Genomic DNA, 24014 nt, shown 5'->3' on the forward strand with positions numbered 1-24014 from the left:
TGATATAGGCGGGCTAAAAAAACAATCATACCTAAAGCCATTAGATCAATAAGTGTGGTATTATTGATACCCAAGTTGATGGACAAATTTACCTACGCAAAAAGTTTCTGAGAAACTCTTCACGAATTTGAATGAGAACCCCTCGCTGGCTGATCGGTTGGATTTTTAGGTTAAATTATGAGTCAAATGCATGTTGAGTCTTCGTATAATTTGAGCTAGTGTGTTACTGACCATGGTTGCATTCAGAAACAACTTCAGTTTTCCCAAGTACACACCCGACATATTACCTGATCCAAAAGTGTGCTTAGAAAACCTCAGTTCCACACTGTTGAATCACGATCTAAGAGCTATTTCCACCTGTTGACATTCTCAAAACCGTTCGAGATTGCTCTCACCTTGTAAAATCCCAAGCACAAAATAGGTGTATTTGTTCTTTGAGATTTACCTGACAGCTTGTTTTGAGGGTCGTCATTATATCGCTTAGTTCCCAATTAAAGCGAATCGGCCGGTTATCCGTGAAAACTAAAACGATTATCAAAATACACCAATTAACTCGGGACTGTTTATAATAGGATAAAAGTTCGGAATTAATATCAACTTACTAAGTTACTAAATAGACAACCTCACACCGATTTAAAGAAATCGTAAGAAATGTCGCATGATTGTGGTCGAGAATATGAACACGTCCTGGATTGTCATTGCACAGTTGCAGCCGGCCACGATGAAAGCGTTTTCTAGGGGTTGTTCAATGTCATCCTACAACGAAAAAAAGCACAAGATTAGTCGGGATTGTTAACAATAATAAGTTAATAACTTACTCCGAAAGTTGTATTCCGCCCTCAGGGACCTATCTTGTGAGTCGAGGCGAGCAAATCGCTGTGCCCAGCGAAGAGCGAAAAGAAAACTGGATGTCAGACTCAGACCGTTGATCAGCTAGTCGGCGGTGTAATGGAAAGGCAATCGACGCGAGATTGAAAGGTCTGTGTTTAAATCCCACCTGCCCAGTCAATTATTTTCCACAGTTTGCATATCATTTTTCCCAGCTGATTCAACGACTTTCGTTCTTAACAAAAATACATTTCTCTCTTGGGAAAAGGAACTTTTTGATTTGGAAACACAATATCACACTCACCGTGCTGCGGTGCTTTGCTGCTTCTAATTTCAGCTTGCTTTCGAGTTTCTGTTAAACCAATTTTATTTATAGAAGCTAAAGACATTTTCACGATCAGTTACTACTGAATTTCAACCATTGCATTATTTTAGTTATTGTACTTTTTTCTACTTTATATTACCATTGTACCCTTCCCTTCTGAAAATGGTTGGAAATCTTCTTAACCTGCTACTTACCCACTCAATAATTCTTTTCTGTTTCTACTAAAACGCCCTGGAAAGTAAATCACTAAATCTTAGGAAAGAAGAAAAATTTTGCAATAATTCAGATTAAACACTTAAAGAGCCCTATTATGTAAGTCACGTTGAGTGTCACTTTGCCCGACTGGTCTACAAGCGAAACGATTTTGTCGAGCAACTGGAATGAGTCGATCGCCAAAAAGCTACTGACTCAACTGTCTGTCAGCAAACGGTGCCTAAGCTTGCTTTGTTTTGGCGGTACCTTGAGCCGCTATGTGCTGTCCATTCTCGACACTCTACAACTCGACTGAGTCGAGTCGAGTTGCTCGATACGACTTACATAATAGGGCCCCAATCTGGCGTATCGTTGAGATCCTAATAGTGAATTTCTTGGAACAACGACAGTTCTGATTAATCCCGATCTACCCGACCGATAATTTGCACGTATTTTGAGTAAGAAAAGAAGGTAGAACGAACGTTCTCGATCCAACAACGTAGAGAGTTGAAGTTTTAGCAAAAGGAAAGCGCGAAGAAAAGCTGCTGGTGTCCGGACTTTCTGGTACTGGTGACTGACTGACTGACTGACTGGTGACTGGTTTGGTGAGATTTGGTGGTTGTGGTTTTTGGTGGTGGTGACTGCAGAGTGGTATATATTAGCCGAGAATAGTAGTGGTTTAATAGTTATGAGAGGCGTTTGGTTTTTTTTTTTGAGGGGGGGCGGGCGTGATGAAAACAAGTTTCTTTGTGTTTTTCTTCTGTGTCTAAATGTATATATATATATGTGTATTAATGTATTGTTTGTTTACATGTAGTAATTAATCCATATCTAGAATAGATTGTATTTTCATCATTTTATTTTTGTTTTCCAATTTTTTTTCGGTTTGTTTGCTGCTCATGCAGGTTTTTACTTAATCATCGTTTCGCTTTACTGTTTCTATATGATGCTGGGTGGAGGAGAATTTCGGTTTCACAGTTTACTATGTTTTGCTTTCCAGAGCATACTCTTCTGTTTAAGTGTATATGAGCGCGTGTGTGTGTATGTGTATGTTGTGTATTTGTTACGTAATTTGCTTGTGTGTACGTGTTGTTGTATCATAGTGTAATATCTGTTTGTATGTATATGTTGGTGGATACAGCTTACAAGTGTAGTATATTTATGTAATCATGTTTTCAGTAGTCATCTAAAGTATATAGTGTAGTGACATTTAATCTTACAATTGGTTAGCGATTTTGCTTTGATTTTGTTTGACAATCGTTTCACAAGTATGTTTTCTAGCAGTTGTTTATTATTGGGTAAGTATTTGGAAATTGCTCTAGCAGCAATGTTTAGTAGCATTTTCCACAGAGATTTGTTTTTCCTACGGCATGATTTTTTTTAGTCAAAAAAGTACATGACTTTCACTGTCTCTGCGTGTATGTTGTTTTGCACAATACAACTGTTAGCGTCTAATAACTATTAGTAGTGTTGTTATTTTTTAATGATTTTATAAACGATATGTTTGGTTCTAATTTCTTTTCTTACCTTCCGTTCATTGTATGCATTTCAATGTCACTTGTGTTTTTTTTTATATGTTTGCGTGTTGTTCAGTGTCGCTGTTTGTGTGAGTGTCTAGTGTCAATGTGGTTATGTTTCTTTTGTGTCTCCTTACTTCACTTTCCCTGGTGGTACCATTGCATTCTTTCTCTACTTTCTTCCTTCTTTTTCTTTTGACTGGTGGGGCTGCACAGTGTCTTTGTTTCGGTGTGTTGTTTGTTAGTGTCTGTCAGGTGTTTGTAGTTTGACTATCACTTTGTTACTATAGAGTAAAGTGTTTACATGAATAAACAGAACAGAAACAACAACGACTTGCGTCGTCGATAGAAAACAACCATTACTCTCTCTTTCTTTCTTTCTCTGACTCTCCTTTTCCTCAATGGCAAACAAGCAAAAAATTCGTTGTCGAATGTGTGAATGTGTATGAGTGTTCCAGAATGAACAATTACACCGGATGTTGAACCGTTTCCCCCGTTTTGTTATATGCTTTGATGTCGAGGTGGTGTGCATGAAAAACATTATTGGTTCGTTTGGTAATAATCTCAGTGTTGTGACTGACTGACTGACTGTAAGTGCGAGCGTAAGTATAAATAATCGCTCTGGAAGCTAACAATATTAGCGCTGGTACCTGCTACGACACTTGCACACTTTGTGCACCAAATTTTGTGCACGTGCAGTGAAGTGGCACAACTTGGTGGTTCAACTTGGACCCAAACCGAAGCGCGGGAGCACCAACGTTTGTTTTTTATTCTTATTCCTGTTTGTTTTCAATATCTTCAACCTTTTTGTTTATGTGGGGGGGAAAACTAACAAGCATTGTTTGGTTTTGAATTTAAAAAAAAGCTTTTATTCAATACTTTGGTCGCTAGTGATCGGTTTTAAAATTTTCCTCTTATTTTTTTTTGTCACTATTTTGGATGTTTTTTTTTGCTCGATTAAAGTGTTCGTTCATTTTTTTATTTTTTGGCACATAACCTTAGAAAAAGAAAAACAGTTAGAAAGAATATGAAAACAAACAAGTAATCACTTGGTTTGGAAGGACAGTTCTAGTGTTTTTTTTTTGTTAATCAAGGTAGTTTCGTTGCAGTAATATGTTCCATGGACCAATTTTCGTTCCCATTTTTGTAGTTAATGTACTTTCACTGGTCGTTAGGTGGGTGGAATTCGGAAACAGCAACGGTTCTTGCCGGATGCTGGGCGCGGGGGATACGATAAGCCAGGAAAATAGAAATGAAAACAAAAATCAAAAGGGTGGACTAGGGAGAGACGTTAGCATTACGGTTTCCCATTTTTGTTTTTGGTTTTTGATGATGATGGACCGGCGTCTTTTTTTGTGTATTTTGCTGGGCATTTTCATTTCGCTAACTTTTTTCTTTTCTTTTTTAAAATTTCACGGTTATCGTAAGTTGTTTTTTGTGTTCTTCTCTATAGGCACATATTTATATAAATAATTGACACTTGCCTTTCTGTCTTCCGTTCCGTTCAATACCATTGTTGTAAGTTCATTGTTTTATTTTTTTTATTTTGTTTCCAGTTGGTGGTCTCCGTCGAAAAGGTGTTTTCTTCCTAAACGTCCGTGTGGTGGTCATTTCCGCAGTAGTTCAGCTAATCTGAGAAAAATTTAGTCACTACAATGATTAGTTCTGTTTGATGTTGTTCATTTTGCTTCACTAATACATTAAATATACTGTTTTGGGAACATTTAGAATGAATACATGCTTTTGTTTTTTTTTATCTTCATGTTTGCTGCTTGTTTTTTTTTGTTCAAAAAGGGAGGAATAGGATATAATTTGACTTTGCTCTAAGAAATGTATTTTCTTCTGAGAAGACCAGTTCGCCCGGCAGGCAGGCAAACTATACAAACTGACTTCGATGTAGCATCCTCTTGCTTGCTTGAATCAATGTCGTTTTGGGTTGCTGTCCGATAATAATCTGTTGCTGCTTACCACTTGTGTTTTGTTTTGCTTGTATCCGTTCGTTCAAATTTAGCTAAAATACAACTACTTTCTACTTTCACTTGTTTAAAGTTACTATTTAATGTTTACGATACTGCTAAAATTACTCTAGAACTTTTTCTTCAGTAAATATTTTTTTGTATTTTCTTCCCTTTAAATTATTTAAGTTTTTTCAAAAAAGATTATCTCGCTAATTACTTCCGGTTCCCTTCTTCTTCTTCTTCTTCTTCTTTTTGCGCTAGGTCAGAACTAAAATCCAATGGACTGCCGATCTGATTATCGCGTGTCAAACTGATTAGTATTTTTATTTTACACCGGCGCCGGCGTCGATTATTATTCGTTCTGTCATGCCTACTACGTTTTAATAACCGAATAACGTCCAAAAAAAAATCAGATATGTTTACATAACCTCAATATTGTCGTTTATTCCAGTGTTTTTTCGTCTTACGCATTTTTTTCTTCTTCTTCTTCTTCATATTTAATTACTGCTTGTTCCATTCGCGTTTGCTATGCTGCTTCGGTTGCCTTACACACTTACCATCGAAATTCTCGTCTAATTTGACTGATTTCTTCTTCTTTTTTAATAGTTTTGCTGTTTAGTTTTGCCGCGAAATAAGCAACATAAAATATTTCAAACGAAGCGGCCGCGCGAAGCTTAAAACGAATTCGGCTGATTCTTCTCTTATGATGGCTACTACCGTTGTTGTTGCTAATGTTGCTTATGCTTAGAGTATGTGATCGTTTTCTTCCGTTCTCTCTGCTTCTCTTTCCGTGTGTTATTCAAGTATGTAATTTCGTTTTTTTTTTGCTTTTTGTAATGATTCTCTCCTTTGAGTAGAGTGTATAGTTAGGTGGGAAGTACAGTAGATTCTTATTTTTCTTTTAGTTTTTATCTAGCTTTGCTTGCTCTGGTGAGAACCTAAAATTTTTTCTGATGCAGCAGCGGATTGCTTTAGTAACAGAGAAAAATGTTCTTTGCATTAAATAGTAAATTAGAAAACGAACGAACAAAAGGACCTAACGTTAAAGTCAAATATTGCACAATGAGGTAAATATAATCTGCAATTTGAAAATAGAAGAGGATCACTTTTTGAAAACAAACACCCATATTCTGTATTTCGAACGTGTTGAAATATTTCGATCGAGTTGGCAAATATTTCGTTCGAGTTGTTTTTTCATATGAAGATCTTTCGTTCGAGCTGCTGTTTTTTCGAACGTAATGTCAGTTGCGAACGAAACATAAACCCGTTCGAAATACAGAATAGGGGTGAAAAGCTTTAATTAATTCAACAGTAACTAGTAATATTTACATGATTGCGTAAAAGAAAAACAAATTTAGAAAATGGATCCCTTGCACTTGATTGAACAGCTTCAAAATCCTGCCTATCTGGGATGACACGTTGTTAGGCATACTTTGGGGGCGAGGCATAATGGACATTAGGCATCCGGATACTAATCATCCCAAGTTAACAATTTAAGTTTTATTATACTCTTATTGCGGTTTTCATGACTAATTTCAGTCATAAAAACTATCATAAGAGTATAATAAAACCCAAATTGTTGCTTGGAATATGAACGCAAGGTCGAATGGATGCGAGGCCGAATGGAATCGAGGCTGAACAGATCTGGTAGTGATTGCCCACGCAGTGACAGACGCTTCCGACGACGGGTCGCATGCCAAACTTGCAGACTGTGGCCGTATCACCGTGAGTGCCATCTATCTGGCTTGTACATCATGCTTGCAAGACCTTGGCCCTCTCCAGTTTTGCTGTAGCTGATATTAGGGCTGCCCATTCGAAATTGAAAACATGTTTAAGTGTAAGTCCTTATATGGAATCCCATCAGCTGTACTCAAAAAATGCGCTGAAACACTATGCAATCCATTGCAGAAGATGCGAACCTGCTGCAGTTCTGCAGTTAATTTTGCATTCGCCAGACGTAGGGACGCAGCTCAAGGAGACACAGCATATACAGATCTTAAAGCTGCTTTTTTCCACCGCATTGACCACCAAATGCTGCTGCACAAATTAAACCACTTAGGAGCTTCTAATGGCTTCGTCTGTTGGCTTTAAGCTGACCTAACAAATCGATAACTCTCCGTTAAATTAGGCTCTATTGAGTCGTACCGCTGTTGCAATCGATTTGGAGTTCCACAAAGAAGCAATGTAGGACCAATACTATTCATTATATTTTTTATTTTAGCATTTCGAGTTTTCAGCACTTGTGTTCGCATAAATACCCCCCATAATCAGAGAGTGCCAAAAGTTAGTCATGACTTACTATGATAAAAATTTTAAAAAATAACTTTAATGTATTAGTAGGTAGTTAGAAACATGGTTTCTTCAGCAAAGTTGTGGGAAATTCTAACATTTCTATCTCTACCCGACTCAGAACCAAAGCGAAGAACCAATTTACTTAGAAAGTTCTTTAAAAATTAGTTTTTTCGTATTTAACTTTTGTTGGTTGCATTTTACAAGAACAGATTGTTCAAGGCAATTATTGAAGTACTCAAAACACATGTTTTTACAGAAGACCGGAAATCTCTTGAACAATTACTTGCTAAGTTATCGCATATTCAAGCTTAATTTTTTCTTAGCGTCAAAAGCCTATAGGTTAAAATAGGGAAAGTGGATATATTAAACCAGCTTATGACGTGCGCAAAACACATAAAATATATGTTTGCCGTACTCTCATACGAGTGAGTGTGGACACTGTGGACAAGCGGCATCTATGCAAGTTTGTAGCACCTAACCTCTGAGCTTCAAGGGTAAGCACTGATTTGATGCATCCACTTGCTCCATTTTATCCAACAGGTACGAGAAGTTAAAGAAAAATAAAGCTTATATAAGCGATAACTTTGTAAAGAAAATAACTCTGCAGAAACGTGTGTTTCGAGTGCTTCAACAATTGCGTAAAACATAATGTTCTTGTAAAACGCAACTGACAAATGCTAAATACGAAAAACTGATTTTTAAAGAACTTTCTAAAAAATATTTACATAGCATTTCACCCGAAAGAGAAAGAAATATCATTGGTTCAGCAAATTGGTTTACCTTTATATTTTCTACAACTTTGTCGAAGAATCTATGTCTGTGTTTTCCAACATAAAAAAGTTATATATTTATTTTTATCATAGTAAGCCATGAGTAACTTTTGATAGTTTCAGATTATGGATGGCATTCCTACGAAAAAAAGTTCCGAAGTCACTACACTGCTAAAATGAAAGCAAAAGACGGAAGGAAAAGAGTTCTACTTTTAACCATTTTGGACCACTGTGCATTAGTACTTTCAAATACTCTGTCACCACCTTCACTAGAACCCTCTTTCATCTCTTGTGTACAATCGTGAAATCGACGAGTCTTGTCTCGAGTTGTTAAGTACCTAGGGATCGAGCTGGATACCTTGAACAGCCATTTTTTGTATGCCAGAAGGGCATTGGGTTAGAAGGCCACTGCGACAGTCTTATCCGTTATTCAACCATTATTTCAAAAGCGAATCGCAATCTAGGTTCAATCCAATGTTGTGAATCGAGTGACAAGTCAACCATGCTTACTCACACCCGAGAGTATGAGAAACATAGCATTCAACGCTTACGCCGCACACGCAGGCGTAAAAGAAACAACCGCCGGTGCCGGTGCTGTGTGCAGATATTCTGCTATCCGCACACTCGCGCACGCACATCCGTACATCGTTTTCCTGCATAGCTTATAGAATTCCCGAGTCAAAAAAACTCGCGAGAAATCAGCTGCCCCTGAGACTGGCGGCGCACTGGGATACAAATTTTGCATTACTTTTTCTTCTTCGCCCTCGATTCTACTCACGGGCGGGAGTACGAACCGTCGCGAGTAATCGGTATCAGCAGATCGAGCCGCAACGAAGAACGACGAGCGACGACTGTGGCTGTTAGCTAAACACATAGTCGCAAAAACTCGTGCATGGAAGTGCATGGAAAAATAAGAGCGGGAGTTTTAAAGGCATGCCTATGCCGGTGTGTTCATTAGAATGAGTACGCGTGAGTGAGAAAATTAGACCACACGAGTGTGGGGTTCGCAACACTGGTTTAATCATGCACATTGCCTATGATTTCCGTGACCCACATTGTTTGCGAGCTCTCTACTTTTCGTTCGTGCTCTATTCTTGAGACGGCTTCCGTAGCGCGGAGTCCATTCACTAATTGCTCAACAATCGAATCGAAGCCATGCAACGGAGATTTAGAGAGACACGCGTTAAGACAACTCCCGTGGTCGGACCATCAAAATCTCCCACCCTATGAGGACCGTTGTAAACTACTGAAAGCCGGAATCTTATGCAAAAGGAAAAACGTCTCTAGAGCTGTCTTCGTAGCCCAACTTTTGAAATAGGAGATTGATACTCCTGACCTTCTAGGTATGATAAATGTGTGAATGTTATTAAGATCCAAACCCAACCCAATTCACGATGAGTACATTTAAGAATAGGATTAAGTGCCTTATTTTGTGAGTCACGTCTAGCAACTAGACTCGACTCAGTCACTGTCGAGTGTCGATTGCGGGAAGATCGAGCAAAATAGCGGCTCAATGCACTACCAAAATAAAACAAGCTCACTCGTCAATCGTCACTAACTTTTTAGCGGCCGACTCGGTCGAGTTAAGCGGTGTCGCGCTCAACACTCAACGTGACCTACCGAATAGGAGAGTAAGACTAATTTTAGGCCGATTGGAAAAGTGGAAAAAAAGCCAAGTTGATCCGTAGACCAAGATCTTTCAAACTGTGGAAAAAGTTTCATAAGTTTTTCACCAAGTGGCATTAGTATTCGAATGAATTCTGTTAGGTTTTAGCATGCCTATAAATCGAAGTTGGCGCGAGTAACGAAAGGTTAAGGAAAATAAAGATCATACACCAAACACCACGAAGTTGCGCCGTGCCCAAAACAGTGAAGCACGGCCAACGGTGCAAACAATTTACATTTGCGAGAACGCTGAAAGATTTGGCGTTCATATTTCCGATAAACATGCTAACAGCAGATGGCGCTAATTACACATAACACGTGGCTGATGCAATATTACGCCATCGCGTAACTCCGGCGGACTTGCCGACCCAGGGTTGCGGCGAAGAACGAAAAATCTATGAACGAAACATAAACCCGTTCAAAATACAGAATAGAGGTGACAGTTTGAAATCTTTATTTAGACTTTATGACCTTCCACGCGGTACCAAGGGAAGGTCAAGTAACTAACCCCGATGGGAAGTTGGTCGTGTGCATGCAGGAAAGAGGGGCTTTTCGAGCGTCTGTTCTACAATATGTTAGGAGCGGTTCAAAATAGCGTCTGAAGTCCTTGAAAAGGGGGCCGATCATCGTTCTCGTACCGGTGTGAGACTCTAAACAGTGTGGTGCACAATGGTCCTCGGACGAAACAGGGAGTGTGGAATTCGCAGGCCCTGCAAGCCAGTACTAATAAAGAATGAACATGTAATGAACGAAAGTTTTCCCGGATAAACTAACGTAACTGATCAGAGCTCCATTGGATCGAGTGATGTGTTTTTTGCGCATATCAGAGACGCTCTCGAATCTATTCAAGACGTGGCGAGTGTTGAAACAAAGTAACGAATTATTCTGCATGCTGTTCAACATCACTCTTGGGGGGTTGGGGGGGGGGGGGGGAATCCGACGAGCGTGCATCGCAACGACAGGCACTGTTTACCCGAAAGGTAGCCAACCCCTAGGCTTTGCAGATGGCTTTGATGTCATAGCCAGGAACTTTGCGCCCGCGGAGGCACTGAAAGCGGAGTCTAGGAGGATTGGGTTAACAATGAATGCATCGAGGACCAAATACATGAAAGGAAGAGGCTCAAAGGAAACAAACGCGTGCCTCTCACGGACGGGAACCGTTGACGGCGATGAATTAGAAGTGGCAGATGAGTTCATGTATGTGGGATCGCTGGTGACCGCGGACAACGACACTAGTAAAGAGATCCAGCGACGCATACGAAGCGGGAAACCGGGCTTATTTTGCCCTTCTCAAAACGCTACAATCAAGAAACATATGCCGACGTACGAAGCTGACGATGATACGAAACACTTATTAGAACAGTAATTCTTTATGGACTTGAAGCCATAACGCTGATCACTGAGAATAAACGCGCATTTGCCGTATTTGAGCGGAAGGTACTGCTGACGATATTCGGCGGAGGAAAAACCTACAGCGGAGAGTGTCGGAGACGTATAAATCACGAGCTACAGGAACTGCTTGGAGAGATTCCTATCGTACAACTGGCGAAAGTCAGTAGGCTACTGTAGGCCGGACACGTGGTAAGGATGCTGGACGACAGTGCAACGAAAACAGTTCTCTCAAACAACCCCGCTGGTACCAGGAAGAGGAGGGAGGGGGGCTCCACATGCGAGATGGCTCGACCAGCTCGAAAGTAATTTATGACTTCGGATCGACTGAGAAATTGGCCACGAATAGCCCAACATCGAATTGAATGGAGACGACTGCTTGAAACAGCACGAGCCACCCCGACTCTAGCCCCGGCTGACGACGACGATGTACAAAACAAAGAACAAGAAAATTCGGCCCGGAACAATCGTGGTACTGCCGTTCTTTCGAATTCCAAGGGAGTACTCATGGACTCTCCGACGTATGTACAGAAGAGCCGCAAGTTTGACGTCATCGCCCTGCGCCGAAAGAACTCCACGATAAGTACGCTCAGGGCGGAGGAGGAAGGAGTTAGTAGAAGAAGAGAAAGAGGAGGAGGAGGAGAAAGAGCAGAATAAAGAGAAAGACGAGGACCCAAGTAATAAAATAAGTACTACACTCTTATTGCAGGTTTGATGGTCAATTCTGGTTATTAAAGCTGTTATAAATATGGCCCAGTAGTAGTGTCGGATGGGCTCAACGGTATGTATGCTCAGGGAGGAGAAAGAAGAGGAGAAAAACAAGGAGGAAGAAAGAGATAGAAATATAATAAGAAGAGAATAGGTTGAGGAGGAAAAGGAAGGAGAGAAGGGAAGCAGCGGTAGAGGAGGAGGCCAAGGAAGCGTGGGGGAAAAAGGAGGAGAAAGGGGAAGAGGAGGAAGAAGATGAGAAAAGGAAGGAGGGGAAGCGGTAAAGGAAGAAGATATTGATGAAGAGGAAGTGTAGGATAAAAAAGATGAGAAAGAGAAGCTGTAGAAAGAGCAGGAAGAGGAGGAAGAGAAAACCCCAAGTAACAATATGAGTTTTATTGCACTCTTATTGCAGCTTTGATGAACAATTTTTATCAAAAAAGCCGCCATAAGTATGTATTAAGTCCCTAATAGTTGCTTGAGGAAAAGACGGAGGAGGAGGAGAAGAAGAAGAGGGAGAAAGCAGAAGACAAGCACGAGGAGGAGCAGTACTCACTGCCCTGTGGAGCGAAATGGTCGCATTTTAAAAGTCACAGATTTTTTCGTGACAGAACGATCGAATCAGTCGAGTTATTTGACAAACTGTCGGGCGTGAGTTCTATAATACCAAAAAATGCAGTCGAATAAAGAGACGCTCGGGTCGGCTTACATAATAGGGCCCTATGATTATTACACCTTATCGTATCAAGACATGTCAATCAAATAATCACCTCGATTCTACATTCCGATCGGACCCGTTACGATCAGAAACGTTCCGACTGACGTATGTTATAGCGTACGTTGTATTCTGATCGAAGCGCATTTTCTGATCAGATCCCCCTTCAATCGTTATGTAGAATAGAGGCGAATGAATTAGAAATGAGTTGTCAGAAGTGAGAAGTAAGCAGTTTAATACTACTTGATCGTACCACGGATCTTATCAAGCTCTTATTCCTTCGGTCTCATGGCCATTTGGCCTCGCGCCCTTTTTGACTTTTTGGCCTCATATCCACAAGCCTCGTGTCTCATTTCACCTAGACTTCTAGTTTAGACAGACGCGGAACTTAGATTGTAACACAATAGAAATCATTAATTTGGCAGACGGATTTGTTTTTCGACCATCATTTCCGACAGTTCCGACAGGATATGTCCGTTTCAAATTTTCACTCTAACCTGCAGTAAACCGAACGCAGAATAAGCTAACGCAGTTGACTAACGATAACGCACGCAACAACAACAACAAACAAAAAATACAATTTCTACGCACAAAGAAAAACTGACTTAACTAAAAACCGACTAAGCAAATCGAACATTTTTTTGATTGAGCAACGGGTTTCGTGTTATTTAGCTACTACAATACGTATTGATACTTGTGTGCGCGGGCGGACGAACGGACGGACGGTGTGAACGCACGTGTGCCCAAGGAACGTCCCCGGCAAACACGCGTGCCCCTTCCACCAGCCCCACTAGCCCGCTCGCACGCGCTCTATTTTGTCTCTGATTGCTTTCCGGTGTTGATATTAGTTTTGTTTTTATTTTACTTTTGTAGGTTTTTGTCGTCCCTAACGTCTAATTAGCGCCTATCAGTGTTTGTTGTTGGTTTGCTTCCATCTTAAATAGTTTTTAGACTTAATAATCATGCTTCTTGCTACGTGATGCAGAGCATCATAATAGTTAAATTCCCAAGCAGGAAAGATGGACTTTATTCCACTCTTATTGTGGTTTTATGATGGTAAAAACCGTCATAAAGGTATAATAAAACCCAAATTTTTGCTTGGGTTGAATTTCCGAAAAATGGATCGCGGAACAGAATATATATATTTTTTTCCTGGGTGGGGATCATAACAAAGTGATCAACTAATGATATTGTGGGTCGGGGTGTTTTGCTTTAGCATCTTTTTTTTTCTTTTGCTAACGGTTACCTTACGCACATACATAACAAAACATTTGCACATCCACAGCCTTTAAGTAACGTTAATGATATTTTGTTTCTTTTAGGGGAGGGGGTGGTACTTGGCTAAGAACGAGCGTTTCCGTACTTGGACAGAGATTGATGATGAGAAAAATTACAACAACAGTTGATTGCCTTTTAAACTAATAATTGATTCTCTCGCTAGCTTTGTTTCGCTGCTGCAGTTCACAGCAGTTTGTTCTTCGTATGGGATCTATTTTGCATTGCTGTTTGTGTGTGTGTGTTAGATAAAATGACAGTTTGCTTGCTGCATGTTAGACATTGTCCCTACTACGATATTTAGCCTTCGACGGGAAGCTGTATAGAACTTCTCGCAAATGTGTTTGATGTATTAACTGTTTCTTTTCACTAAAATTCATTTAGCTGGTATTTGGTTATTCTTGTTGTGTTTATCGCAATACTTTCAATAATAATAAAATGATATTTTCTCAACATTGGACCACCATACATTATTGATTATTTTTTTCTTCGTTATTTATACAATATTTTAAGACTTTTTCTTTTTTCTTAAGTTTGGTTTAATCTGACAATTTTTGTTTCTTCTTGTAAATATATATGCATCATCTTCTCTTCTTGGTAATATGCTTAAGAGTTAGCGATCTCTTCTTAATTATTCCTCGAAATATGTTTCTGCTGTGTGATTTTTGGTTATTTTGAAATTTCTTGTGTGTGTGGGATATGTTGCTTTCTGAACGGAAAAAAGTAACTTAACCAAGTTGAAAAAAAATAGGGAAAACGGTAACACCGACTCTAGAAATCAAACCTGAAAAAAATTAGAAATAGAAACTTAAGACACACAAACACCCGGACGAAACTTTCACAATCAAACTAGGACTAAAATGGTTGCATTGTTGTGGTTTCTTTATTTCAACAACAAATAAATTTCTCCTTTCGGTCGACCCCGTTGTTAGGCTTTGTATTTCTTTTTTTGGCTTGAGTTTTCTAACATTGTGATTGTGAAGAAAAACGAACGTCTCTGTGCGATCCCCGTTCGCTGCAGGATCACTTTCTCTTGTATATTAAAGAAAGAAAAAAATAACGGTTTTAACGTAAAACTGAAACAAAACAAAACAGAAAAAATAGAAACAGAGGCTTAATCGTTATCGAAAAACAAAAAGAAACGAACGTTAGCGTTTCGCTGAAATGTGACAAAAATATCAACAATCAACTTGTATCGTTTCGCGATTCGCCTTTGTCTTGCGCTTGTCTCTCACTCTGTGGCGTCTAACCTTAAAACAAGGATTTAGTTTTCCTATAATGTGTATATATAAAAATGTACAAAAATGAGCTAATCCTTACCAACTAAGTTACACTCGAAGAAACAGGTTGCTTTGTTTTACATTTCTTTTATTTGTTTGGAAATTTTCCATCTTGAATTGTCGTTTCGTTCCACAAAACAACGGATTGCGCAATTTGATAAAACTAAACAATAGGAGCTTCCCTTCTATGCTAGGCTAGTTCAGTAGCTTTCAGTAGCGCAGCGGTCAGAGAAGGGAATGAGCATGACAGGCTCACGAATGATGCTGCTAGTTAGTGTCTGTCTGGTGTGTCTTCAAGTGGTGCTTGATTTGTTTTTTTTTTTACTTCGCAGAGTGTGTGTGTGCTTGAGTATACAGAAATACACTTAGGCGTAAGTGTTCTTATGTTCATGTTTTGTATATGTATGTGTGTAGGTGTGTTTTCGTGTCAAATCAGCGTGATGATTGTTTTCAGAGAAAAAAAACTTATTGCAAATAAAACAACTCTATACAGTTTGTTTGTATATCCCTTAAATTAACTAACTTAACGCGCTAAACTACATTTTTTCAATTTCAGTTTTTTGACATTTTTTCTGTTTTCTTCGAAGCTTCCCCTCTCGCTCTTATCTAATAATATACGATTTGAAACTAATTTGACTACTTGATTTTACATTCATTGTTCAACAAATTTATGTTCAATAAATTTTGTTCATAATCTTTTGTCGGTCGATTTGCAGAACTGAAGCTTAGAAACCTTTCTCACTTTTCCTCTCCTTTACTTGTCGCCATTCTTCAGATTCCTTCAAATTTTCCAGTTAAAATTCAGTAACCAATTCATTTATCTAATGAAAACAAAAGTACAATTACAATTACAATGGCAGTTGCACTGCTCTCTCTCTTTCTTTACCTCTCTGCGACGATCGGAAACTCAAAACAGAAAAAAAAACTAAGAAAGAAAGGAAATGGAACCCTACTTCTATCAGTTGCCTTAGGACTACACAATAAATAATGTCTTTTTTCAAAAAATTTTCACTGCCTCCTCCTAGCTTCTTCTGGTCTTCGCGCGCTCTAGCCGTCCTTTATTGCTTCTTGAAAGGTGTGTGCTTGAGAAAAACAAAACAAAGGAAAAAAGCTGGACCGATTTTACCGACAATTTGTTTACCGCGTTTTTGCGTTTTTCGAAATCATTAGGAAGACAAATCGAAATATCAATATCAACCTTTTTGCAGGCCTAATAATTTTATCTCAATCTAAATGAAAAATAGAAAACGGCGTTTGAAACTAGGACTGTGCCGTTGAAAAGATAGCAGTTAATTTTTTTCGAGTTGGTATATTGGTCGCAACAGACCAGTACTTCAGTTCTCTGGATTCACGATTTTTTTAAACAGCAGTGGGAAGTAGGGAAGGACCTTTCACGAGCAGCTTTCAACGATTGACTACTATGCTCTGATAGTGTTTTTGTTTTATTTTTTTGTTTTGTTTTTTCTTGTTTGTTGGTTATGAGTAGTAGCAGCATCAGTTTTCTCTAGTGGCTTGGTGGGTGGTGGTGATGAGAGCTGACGAACGGCTGGCTTTTCGGTGTTTTTCGGACTGTGATTCGCAACGCTCGATAGTGTCGTCATTGGGCTTACATGGGCTCGTCACCGACTTGCACACCGCCCACCGCCGTTACTCCACCGGTGGCTGCTGCGACGGATGCTGCGGCCGCTTGTGCCTGGGCTGCCGACATCGGGCTCGCCTGGACGACTCCCATAGTGTTCATGTTTTCAATGTTCTCGTTGTTCCACGCGCCGTTCATCGTTTTGGACGAGGAGAAACACAGCTTCATGATGAATGGGAACTTTGTGCCTGTAAAGTGGGATAAGGATAAGTTCGCAAGAATGTGCAGATGTTGAATGCGTTTTCCCATCAAAATGGGAATGGGAAAAAGAAAAATGTTACAAAGATTGTAGATTACAGGTATGTTCCAGCTGGATGGTTCAGAAAAAAAGAATAATTCCCAGAATGATATCAGAAGTTACCGAAAATAACTATTATCCTTCTACATATCAACACTAAACAATTTGGGTATGGCTAAACGGTCATGTTGTGAACGATAATAACTCATTCATTTTTCTGCAAAATTTTCGCATTAATCCATCAGAAAGTTTACAAAAGAGCAGATTTTTTTTTTCAAAATAGCAGATGCGGTTCCAGAATAAGTAAACAAACAAGATAGAACACATCCGGACGGGACGGAACAGGATTGGACAACGTTGAAACGGTGAGTATAATCTTTAACACCAGTGCCAGTGTGGACAAGTGTAAACATAATTTGAAATTTTTTGAAATGTTTCTGAAAGCTTAGTTGAAATTCTTTTTGAACAGTTATTTACAGTAGAAAAAAAAAGAAGTACACAGAATAGAGCACGTTCAGACGGAATGGAACAAAACATTTAAAACAGCGAAAAGGACAAGCGAAAAAAGAAAAGATGAAACAGAAAATTTCAATATATAGTACAAAAATATATTGGGTCATTCAATGGCAGGTTGATACCCAAATGTTTTACTAACTAACTTGCTGCCGCACCCTTATCTTAGGTAGTCTAATATACAATTTTGTTTTATTCTCCCAGTTCTATCACTCCACGTACCAGGTACCACTCACTCGTCTCGACGACGATAATTATTTTTTCTATGATTGCTCTTTGTTTCTACCGCCGAGAAGATCTCGTCTCGTTCAGTGCGATGGAAACGGGCAGTCTGTTGCCGGACTTCAATACGGCAAGTCTAGTGTAATTTATCACCACCGCACAATGGTCAAAAACGAGCTCGTAATCCCAAGAATTAGAAGCCGCTGGTTTGAAATCTTACAAGATACCTATTCATATGTAAAAAAATGCAGGAAATTGATTGGTGATGGATTCATCTTGCGCAGACTTCGGGAAGTGGTCCATTTGGCCCTATTATCCTCAAAAATCATGATAAAAGCTAATTAAACAGTATAGAATTTTCTTCACCACCCGTGAAATGAACTCAAATACCTTCCAAATGTTATCCAAAACATCAGAAGAATCAAAATCCTATCCATTCCATACTGTGCAAAATGCAAGAATAGTCCATTTTGCCCAACTCCCATACACATAGACAACCTAATTAAAGCGATTAAAACTAACTCAAAGGCAAAAACAGTCTTCAGAAAAAATGTGTATTTTATCATACTGAATACTTGAATGGAGAACAGTTGAAAGCAATAAATAAATTGGATGCAAAGTTATTGTGCAGAATTGATTTGTAAGTGTACTTTTTAAACAAATCATTATATCTCACAATTACTAAAAGATATATAGTTACTATATTCAGCAAAGTTTCTCATTTTAGTGTGTACTACAAATTTTCTAAGGAAAAAAAATTTTTTGGACGCATTCAAAAAAAAGTTTTTTATTCCCCTGATAGATGAATTTAAGATAACCCTAATAGTTTAAAAAGATGCGCTGTATTTTATTAACAAACTTGTCTGAAGACACCATCGTTGTAAAGTTATGAATTTTTCGTAATAGCAAATGAACGCATTTTTGTAGATCTAGGAGAGAATCAGGCAAAACGGATCGGTTGTGAACTCATCACGGTACGAAATCGATGACATTCAACTCTCCTGATGTCTTGCCTTGATGCTATTCGAGTCTGTTCCCCTGTTGTTGAATTAGTTTTAATCGCTCTAATTAGGTTTTATTATGTATTTAGGGGTGAATTGGGCAAAATGAACTATTCTTGCATTTCGCACAGTATGGAATGGATGGAATTTTACTTTTCTGATGTTTTGACAACGTTTGGAACCTATTTGAGTTCGTTTCAACGGGCGGTAAATACGTTTCTATACTGTTTAATTAGCTTTTATCATGATTTTTAGGGAAAATAGGGCAAAATGGACCACTTCCCGAAGTGTGCACAAAATGAAACCATCACCAATCAATTTCCTGCATTTTTTCATAGAAATAGGCATCTTGTAAGATGCCAAACCAGTGGCTTCTAATTCTTGGGATTACGAGCTCTTGTTTTGCCCATTGTGTACCGTGTGCGGCAGTAGTTTAGTTAGTAAAACATTCGGGTACCAACCGAAAAAATGTGGGTGCGAGCCCCACCTGCCATATGTTTTTGGCCTATATATCGAAAGTTTCTAGTTCGTACTGTTTATTATTCTTTGCACCAGACACTTCCTCACTGCCAAAAAAGAGTGCAGAGTTGCTTGAATAATGGTGAAACCTATTCAAGCCATAGATTTTATCATTGCCACGAATAAAATGTTTGAATATTTGATTTGTCTCCAATTTTTTTTTGTAAAGTGTCGTTTTTGGCAAAATTTTGAACTATTTCGTATTGCTAAAAATTTTTGGAAGATACAGATCATAGAATGAATAGAATCATAGAATCATAGAATGGAATCATAGAGAAAATGACTTTAGATTTCAACTAAATTTCCAAAAGCGAGAAAAACTAATTTGCTCTTCTTCAAGCGTACATTTGTCTGCAACTGCACTGCAAAGCCTAGGTGCTACATTCCGTAATCGAAACTTGAGCTTCTGTTTTTATACGACAGACTTTGCAGCCAGCTGTTAGAGTACAGGACAATTGCAGGGCCAGTTGCTACGATCCTATTGACTCTAACAGCCTCTCCCAGTCGAGATTCGAACATACAACGACTGGCTTATAAATAGGCCAGCATCATACCTCATGGCCAACTGGGAAGCCACTGCACTGACAATGATCAAATTATTGTCTGTACTAATAAAATACCTAATTTGTTTAGCATTTTCTTGACAAAAGTAAGACATGGCATGACATTCGCAATTTTTCATTAACGGGCACTTTTAAGGGGAAACCGAAAGTGGCTCAAAGATGGCTGGATAAATGGCTACCATTCGGAGCATGTATTGTGTTGCGCCTTAAAAATGCATCTGTATTGGCAGAGCACGCTTTCGCCACGTAATCAGTGCTTCCAGCGCTGGTATAATTTCTTTCTGGTATAAAACTTGTAATTCAATTTATCGATCTGCTATGCATCAATAAACGCTCAGCAAAACATAATTGTTAATGGAAAATAAATCTAACTGAACATATCGATCATTACGTGTACATAAAAGCGACCAATGTATAATTTGGAATTAGTTAATAGATATTTGGTTACGTACATATTTCGTTGAACTAGCGATTTCCGAAAAAGCAGCAACACAGTATCAAACTTTCGTCACACCAATGAGCTTTTAAAGAGCTTTCAACTTTCGCCGCATCGATGAGCTTACAGTGAAGTAAACAAACAAAATCCGATGCAAGCGGATTAATTAAACATCCTAGTGATCCTACGCATTATTCAGTTGCTGCTGTTAATTTTGATTGAATCGGAATGCCTTGATAAAGAAAACAAACCCTTTTTCGGGATGTTTGTAGTCAGTGCGGTTGGCTGCGGATCAGCTGTTTATGTTTGCAAGCTCCGCTATTTGACATATATTACCAATACTAATGCAATATTCAAATAAACGTTTAGGTTTTTAACGAACACATGAGATGTACAGTACAGTGTTTGTCGCACTAACACAATAATGTTAGCCACTTTCGGTTCCGCCTTAAATCGATTTTTTATTGTAATTTATAGGTAGAAGATTTTGCGATCGTTTAATGAAAAAATAATAAAAATCGATCAGAAAATCGCTGAATCATAAGCGGCCAAACCCAACAAAATTTCGTGACGCTCGCATTTTTAGATTTGTTTAGAATGACACACTGGCTTTCCGCAAAACGTGGTCCTACGCCAAAGTTGTAGTTATGAGACCCTTACACAGGAAAGCGAATAATTCATAGTAAATAATATACATTTGATAAATATAATAATCATAAATAATATACAGCAAAATTTTTAAATAAGAGCACTAGGATATATAGATTTTAAAGCTTTCTAAAGTCACGTTTATAGACCAACCTAGTGTTTTTGTTTTGAACTCTTGATCGATGCAATGAGGCCAGACATTTATTCAATCTTTTACAGCAGTAGTTTTTTTTACAATCGACGGAGAGAACGGTAGAAGAAAGTAATGAAACAAAGGTGTTGATAGTATCTCAGGGGAGACAAGGCGTGAAGGGGAACGAGTGGAAAATTAGCTAGGGGTGGGTCATTAAAGCAACGGTTATTAAGTTTGTATAACGTTTCTCTTTACCCCTAACTGGGGGATTCGCGTATCGAACTAAGTTACAATGGGAGCTAATTATAACCGGATTCGAACCCAACTTTTCCCCCAACAATTGCTTGACATTTGGTATTAGGGGACCGAACATCCGACAAAATTCAACCATTCGGAGCACGCGGTTATAAATATAAAAATTTTTATACAAACATTTCAACGTAAAATTTTATAAAATGAGGATCTGAAGCTTTTCGATGATATTTCAGTCCGAAATTTAGACTCGACAAACTCGCCATGGATTCATGGGTACCCATAATTGATTAATTGAGGGCAAAATACTTCAAAACTGTATCGAGAGCCTTGATAAAGACAGTTTTGGATAACAGCAGATATCACAACTGCTGCATTACAGACGAAAATCATCAGCTTGCATGCTGCGATTGGCAGTGTTTTTTCTTTTGCTCGAAGCAGCTGCTATTGTGGTTGGGGTTTCTTTTCGAATCCGTTCGTTGTTGCTGTCGCTGTCGCTGTACCGTGTGCTCCCCTCCTGCCAACAGGTAGAAGAATAGAAAAGCACTCACTTGGTTCCGTGCGGTAGTATTTGTTCCATTTCCATTGTGGTTGAGGTCTATGGTCGTCCGGGCCTGTGAAGCAAAGCGATCACACAGAAAATGTATGGGGCATTTGATAATTTTCACTAGATCTAGCGCGATTGAAAAACAATCGTGTTTAATAAAGACCACATACTGGTTGGAACTATTACGAATCGAATGGTATGCGAACCATTAAAGGCTTTTGAGAATTGGCATCACAATGATCAAGAGAAATCAAGAAGAGATACCCTGCGGTAAGACATAGTCCTACGTCAAAAAATTTGGTTTTCAATTAATTTACTTAAGTAATGTAATGTACTCCAATCTACAAACAATTTAAGGTTATTCTACAGAAAATCGACTAACTTCTCGGAAGAAAGTATATAGAAATGCAAAGTCTGAAAGCCGTATTATAAGGAAATTTCATATAATTTAATTATACTCAAATATGTTGGCAATAAGAATATTTAGTATTTTAGAGAGATTTTAAATGAGACCTTTCCTGTAGTTTTAGAAATACAACAATTTGTGGCACCTGCATCACTAGCTCCAACAGGACTTAATGAACGTGATACATAATAATTTATTTCAGAGTAACAAATAAACATTCTCAATAGTATACGATAAAAGATCCACGACACTTTTAACTTTTGTCTTTAGTTAGTCCGATTCAAATCTTTCTCCCTTTGCTTTAATTACCAGTCGCAATCGATGTTGAAAAGCGTTATAGTTGGTCCGCACAATATCCTGATCCAATTCATCCCAAATCTTCTCCAAACGTTGCTTGAAAGCATCCACAGTCAATCCTTTGGTTTTCCCTAGTTGGCCTAGTATGAAAATCGAGAAAATTCAAATCAGGCGAAGAAAGTAATTCCGGAAAATTGTCCTCACACCAAGGCTGTACAGCTTTCCCTTGGTGAGACGGTGCAGAATCTTGTTGGAAGCAGTATAGCGCGTCGTCCGAAAACAGAATTTCACAATCACCATGCCACTTTAGCCGCTCTGCACATTTTTCGACTCTTGCAGCTTCTTCATCAAATTACTACTTATTTACTTATTTAGTTGGCCTTACGTCTTATGACAAGGCCTGCGTAATATAATTCCCCAAGTATCACACTTTCATCATTTCTGGTTGCTGAAACCTATTTATGACCAAAATTAGTCATTAATCGGTTACCATAACTAGTTTATAACAACTGTGCTAGTAGGGTCCTTCATCTAATTCGATCCATAGCAGCTGGTCTCTACTTCCGTTCATGCCCGTAGACGACAACCGGTCTAATTAGCGTTTTGTATAATGTGCACTTTGTATGGAGGCTCAGATTGTACGACCGCAAGTGTTTTTGGAGTCCGTAGTAGGCACGACTCCCGATGACAATACGCCTTTCCATTTCACATTTTCTTTCATCTCATGGCAGGAATTGTTGTCCTTTATTGCCAGTGAGCCAAGGTATACGAACTCGTTGACTACCTCAAATTCATCCCCGTCGATTATCATGGTATTGCCTGAGCGGGCCCTGTCGCGCTCGTTCCCACCCGCCAGCATTTACTTCGTTTTAGACGTACTATACTCAACCCAACCTTCTCTGCTTCGCGTTTTAGTCTGGTGTACTGATCTTTCACTGCCTCAAATGTTCTGTCGACAAAATCCACGTCGTCGACAAAGCAAATAAACTGACTGACGCAATGTTGAATAGTAGGCAGGAAAAACCATCTTCTTGTGGAAGTCCCCTGCGAGATTCGAATGGGTCCGACAATTCACCCGAGATTCTCCCATAGCACTGGATCCCACCCATCGTTGTCATGATAAGCCTAGTAAGGTTACCCGGAAAGCCGTTTTCGTCCAGAGTTTTACATAGCTCTTGTCGGTTTACATTATCATATGCGGCTTTGAAATCAATGGTGATGTGCGGCGACGCGGCACTTTTGGAGGTTCTGCCGCAGGGAGAAGACTTGATCCGTTGTATGTCGTTGTAACCGTTGATAACTTCCCACAAGAATCTATTGGCTTTTGGCGATGGTTGATGGAAGATGTCTTAGAAAAGCACTTTGTAAGCGGCATTTAGGCTAGTGATCGCTCTGTAGTTCACACAATCCAGTTTATCACCTTTCTTGTAGATAGGGTAAATAACCCCGTCTTTTCATTCCTCCGGTAGTCGTTCCGTATCCCAAATCTTGACAATCAATTGATGCAAGCAGCTGGCCAATTTATCCGGGCCTATTTTAATGACTTTCGCTCTAATGCCATTCTTTTCCTGCTGCTTTGTTGTTCTTCAGCCGCTGAATGGCTTCATTAACCTCGCTTATTGCTGCACCAACAAAGTCACTTCCTCCACTGGCTCCACTGGTCTTCCGCCTGCACGCCATTCAGAT

General features: G+C 39.1%; 1 protein-coding gene across 1 annotated transcript in view; it reads right to left on the bottom strand.

The window, feature by feature from the left end:
- Nucleotides 1–10758: 10758 nt before the first annotated feature.
- Nucleotides 10759–24014, bottom strand: part of LOC128738119 (heterogeneous nuclear ribonucleoprotein L) — a 456878-nt gene continuing 443622 nt past the window's right edge. Inside the window, exon 13 of the mRNA XM_053832989.1 lies at nt 10759–16741. Within this exon, the coding sequence (XP_053688964.1) occupies nt 16521–16741 (221 nt within the window). The 3' untranslated portion in view covers nt 10759–16520. The remainder of the gene's footprint in view (nt 16742–24014) is intronic.

The sequence above is a fragment of the Sabethes cyaneus genome, chromosome 2 (assembly GCF_943734655.1).
Source record: "Sabethes cyaneus chromosome 2, idSabCyanKW18_F2, whole genome shotgun sequence".
Taxonomy (NCBI): domain Eukaryota; kingdom Metazoa; phylum Arthropoda; class Insecta; order Diptera; family Culicidae; genus Sabethes; species Sabethes cyaneus.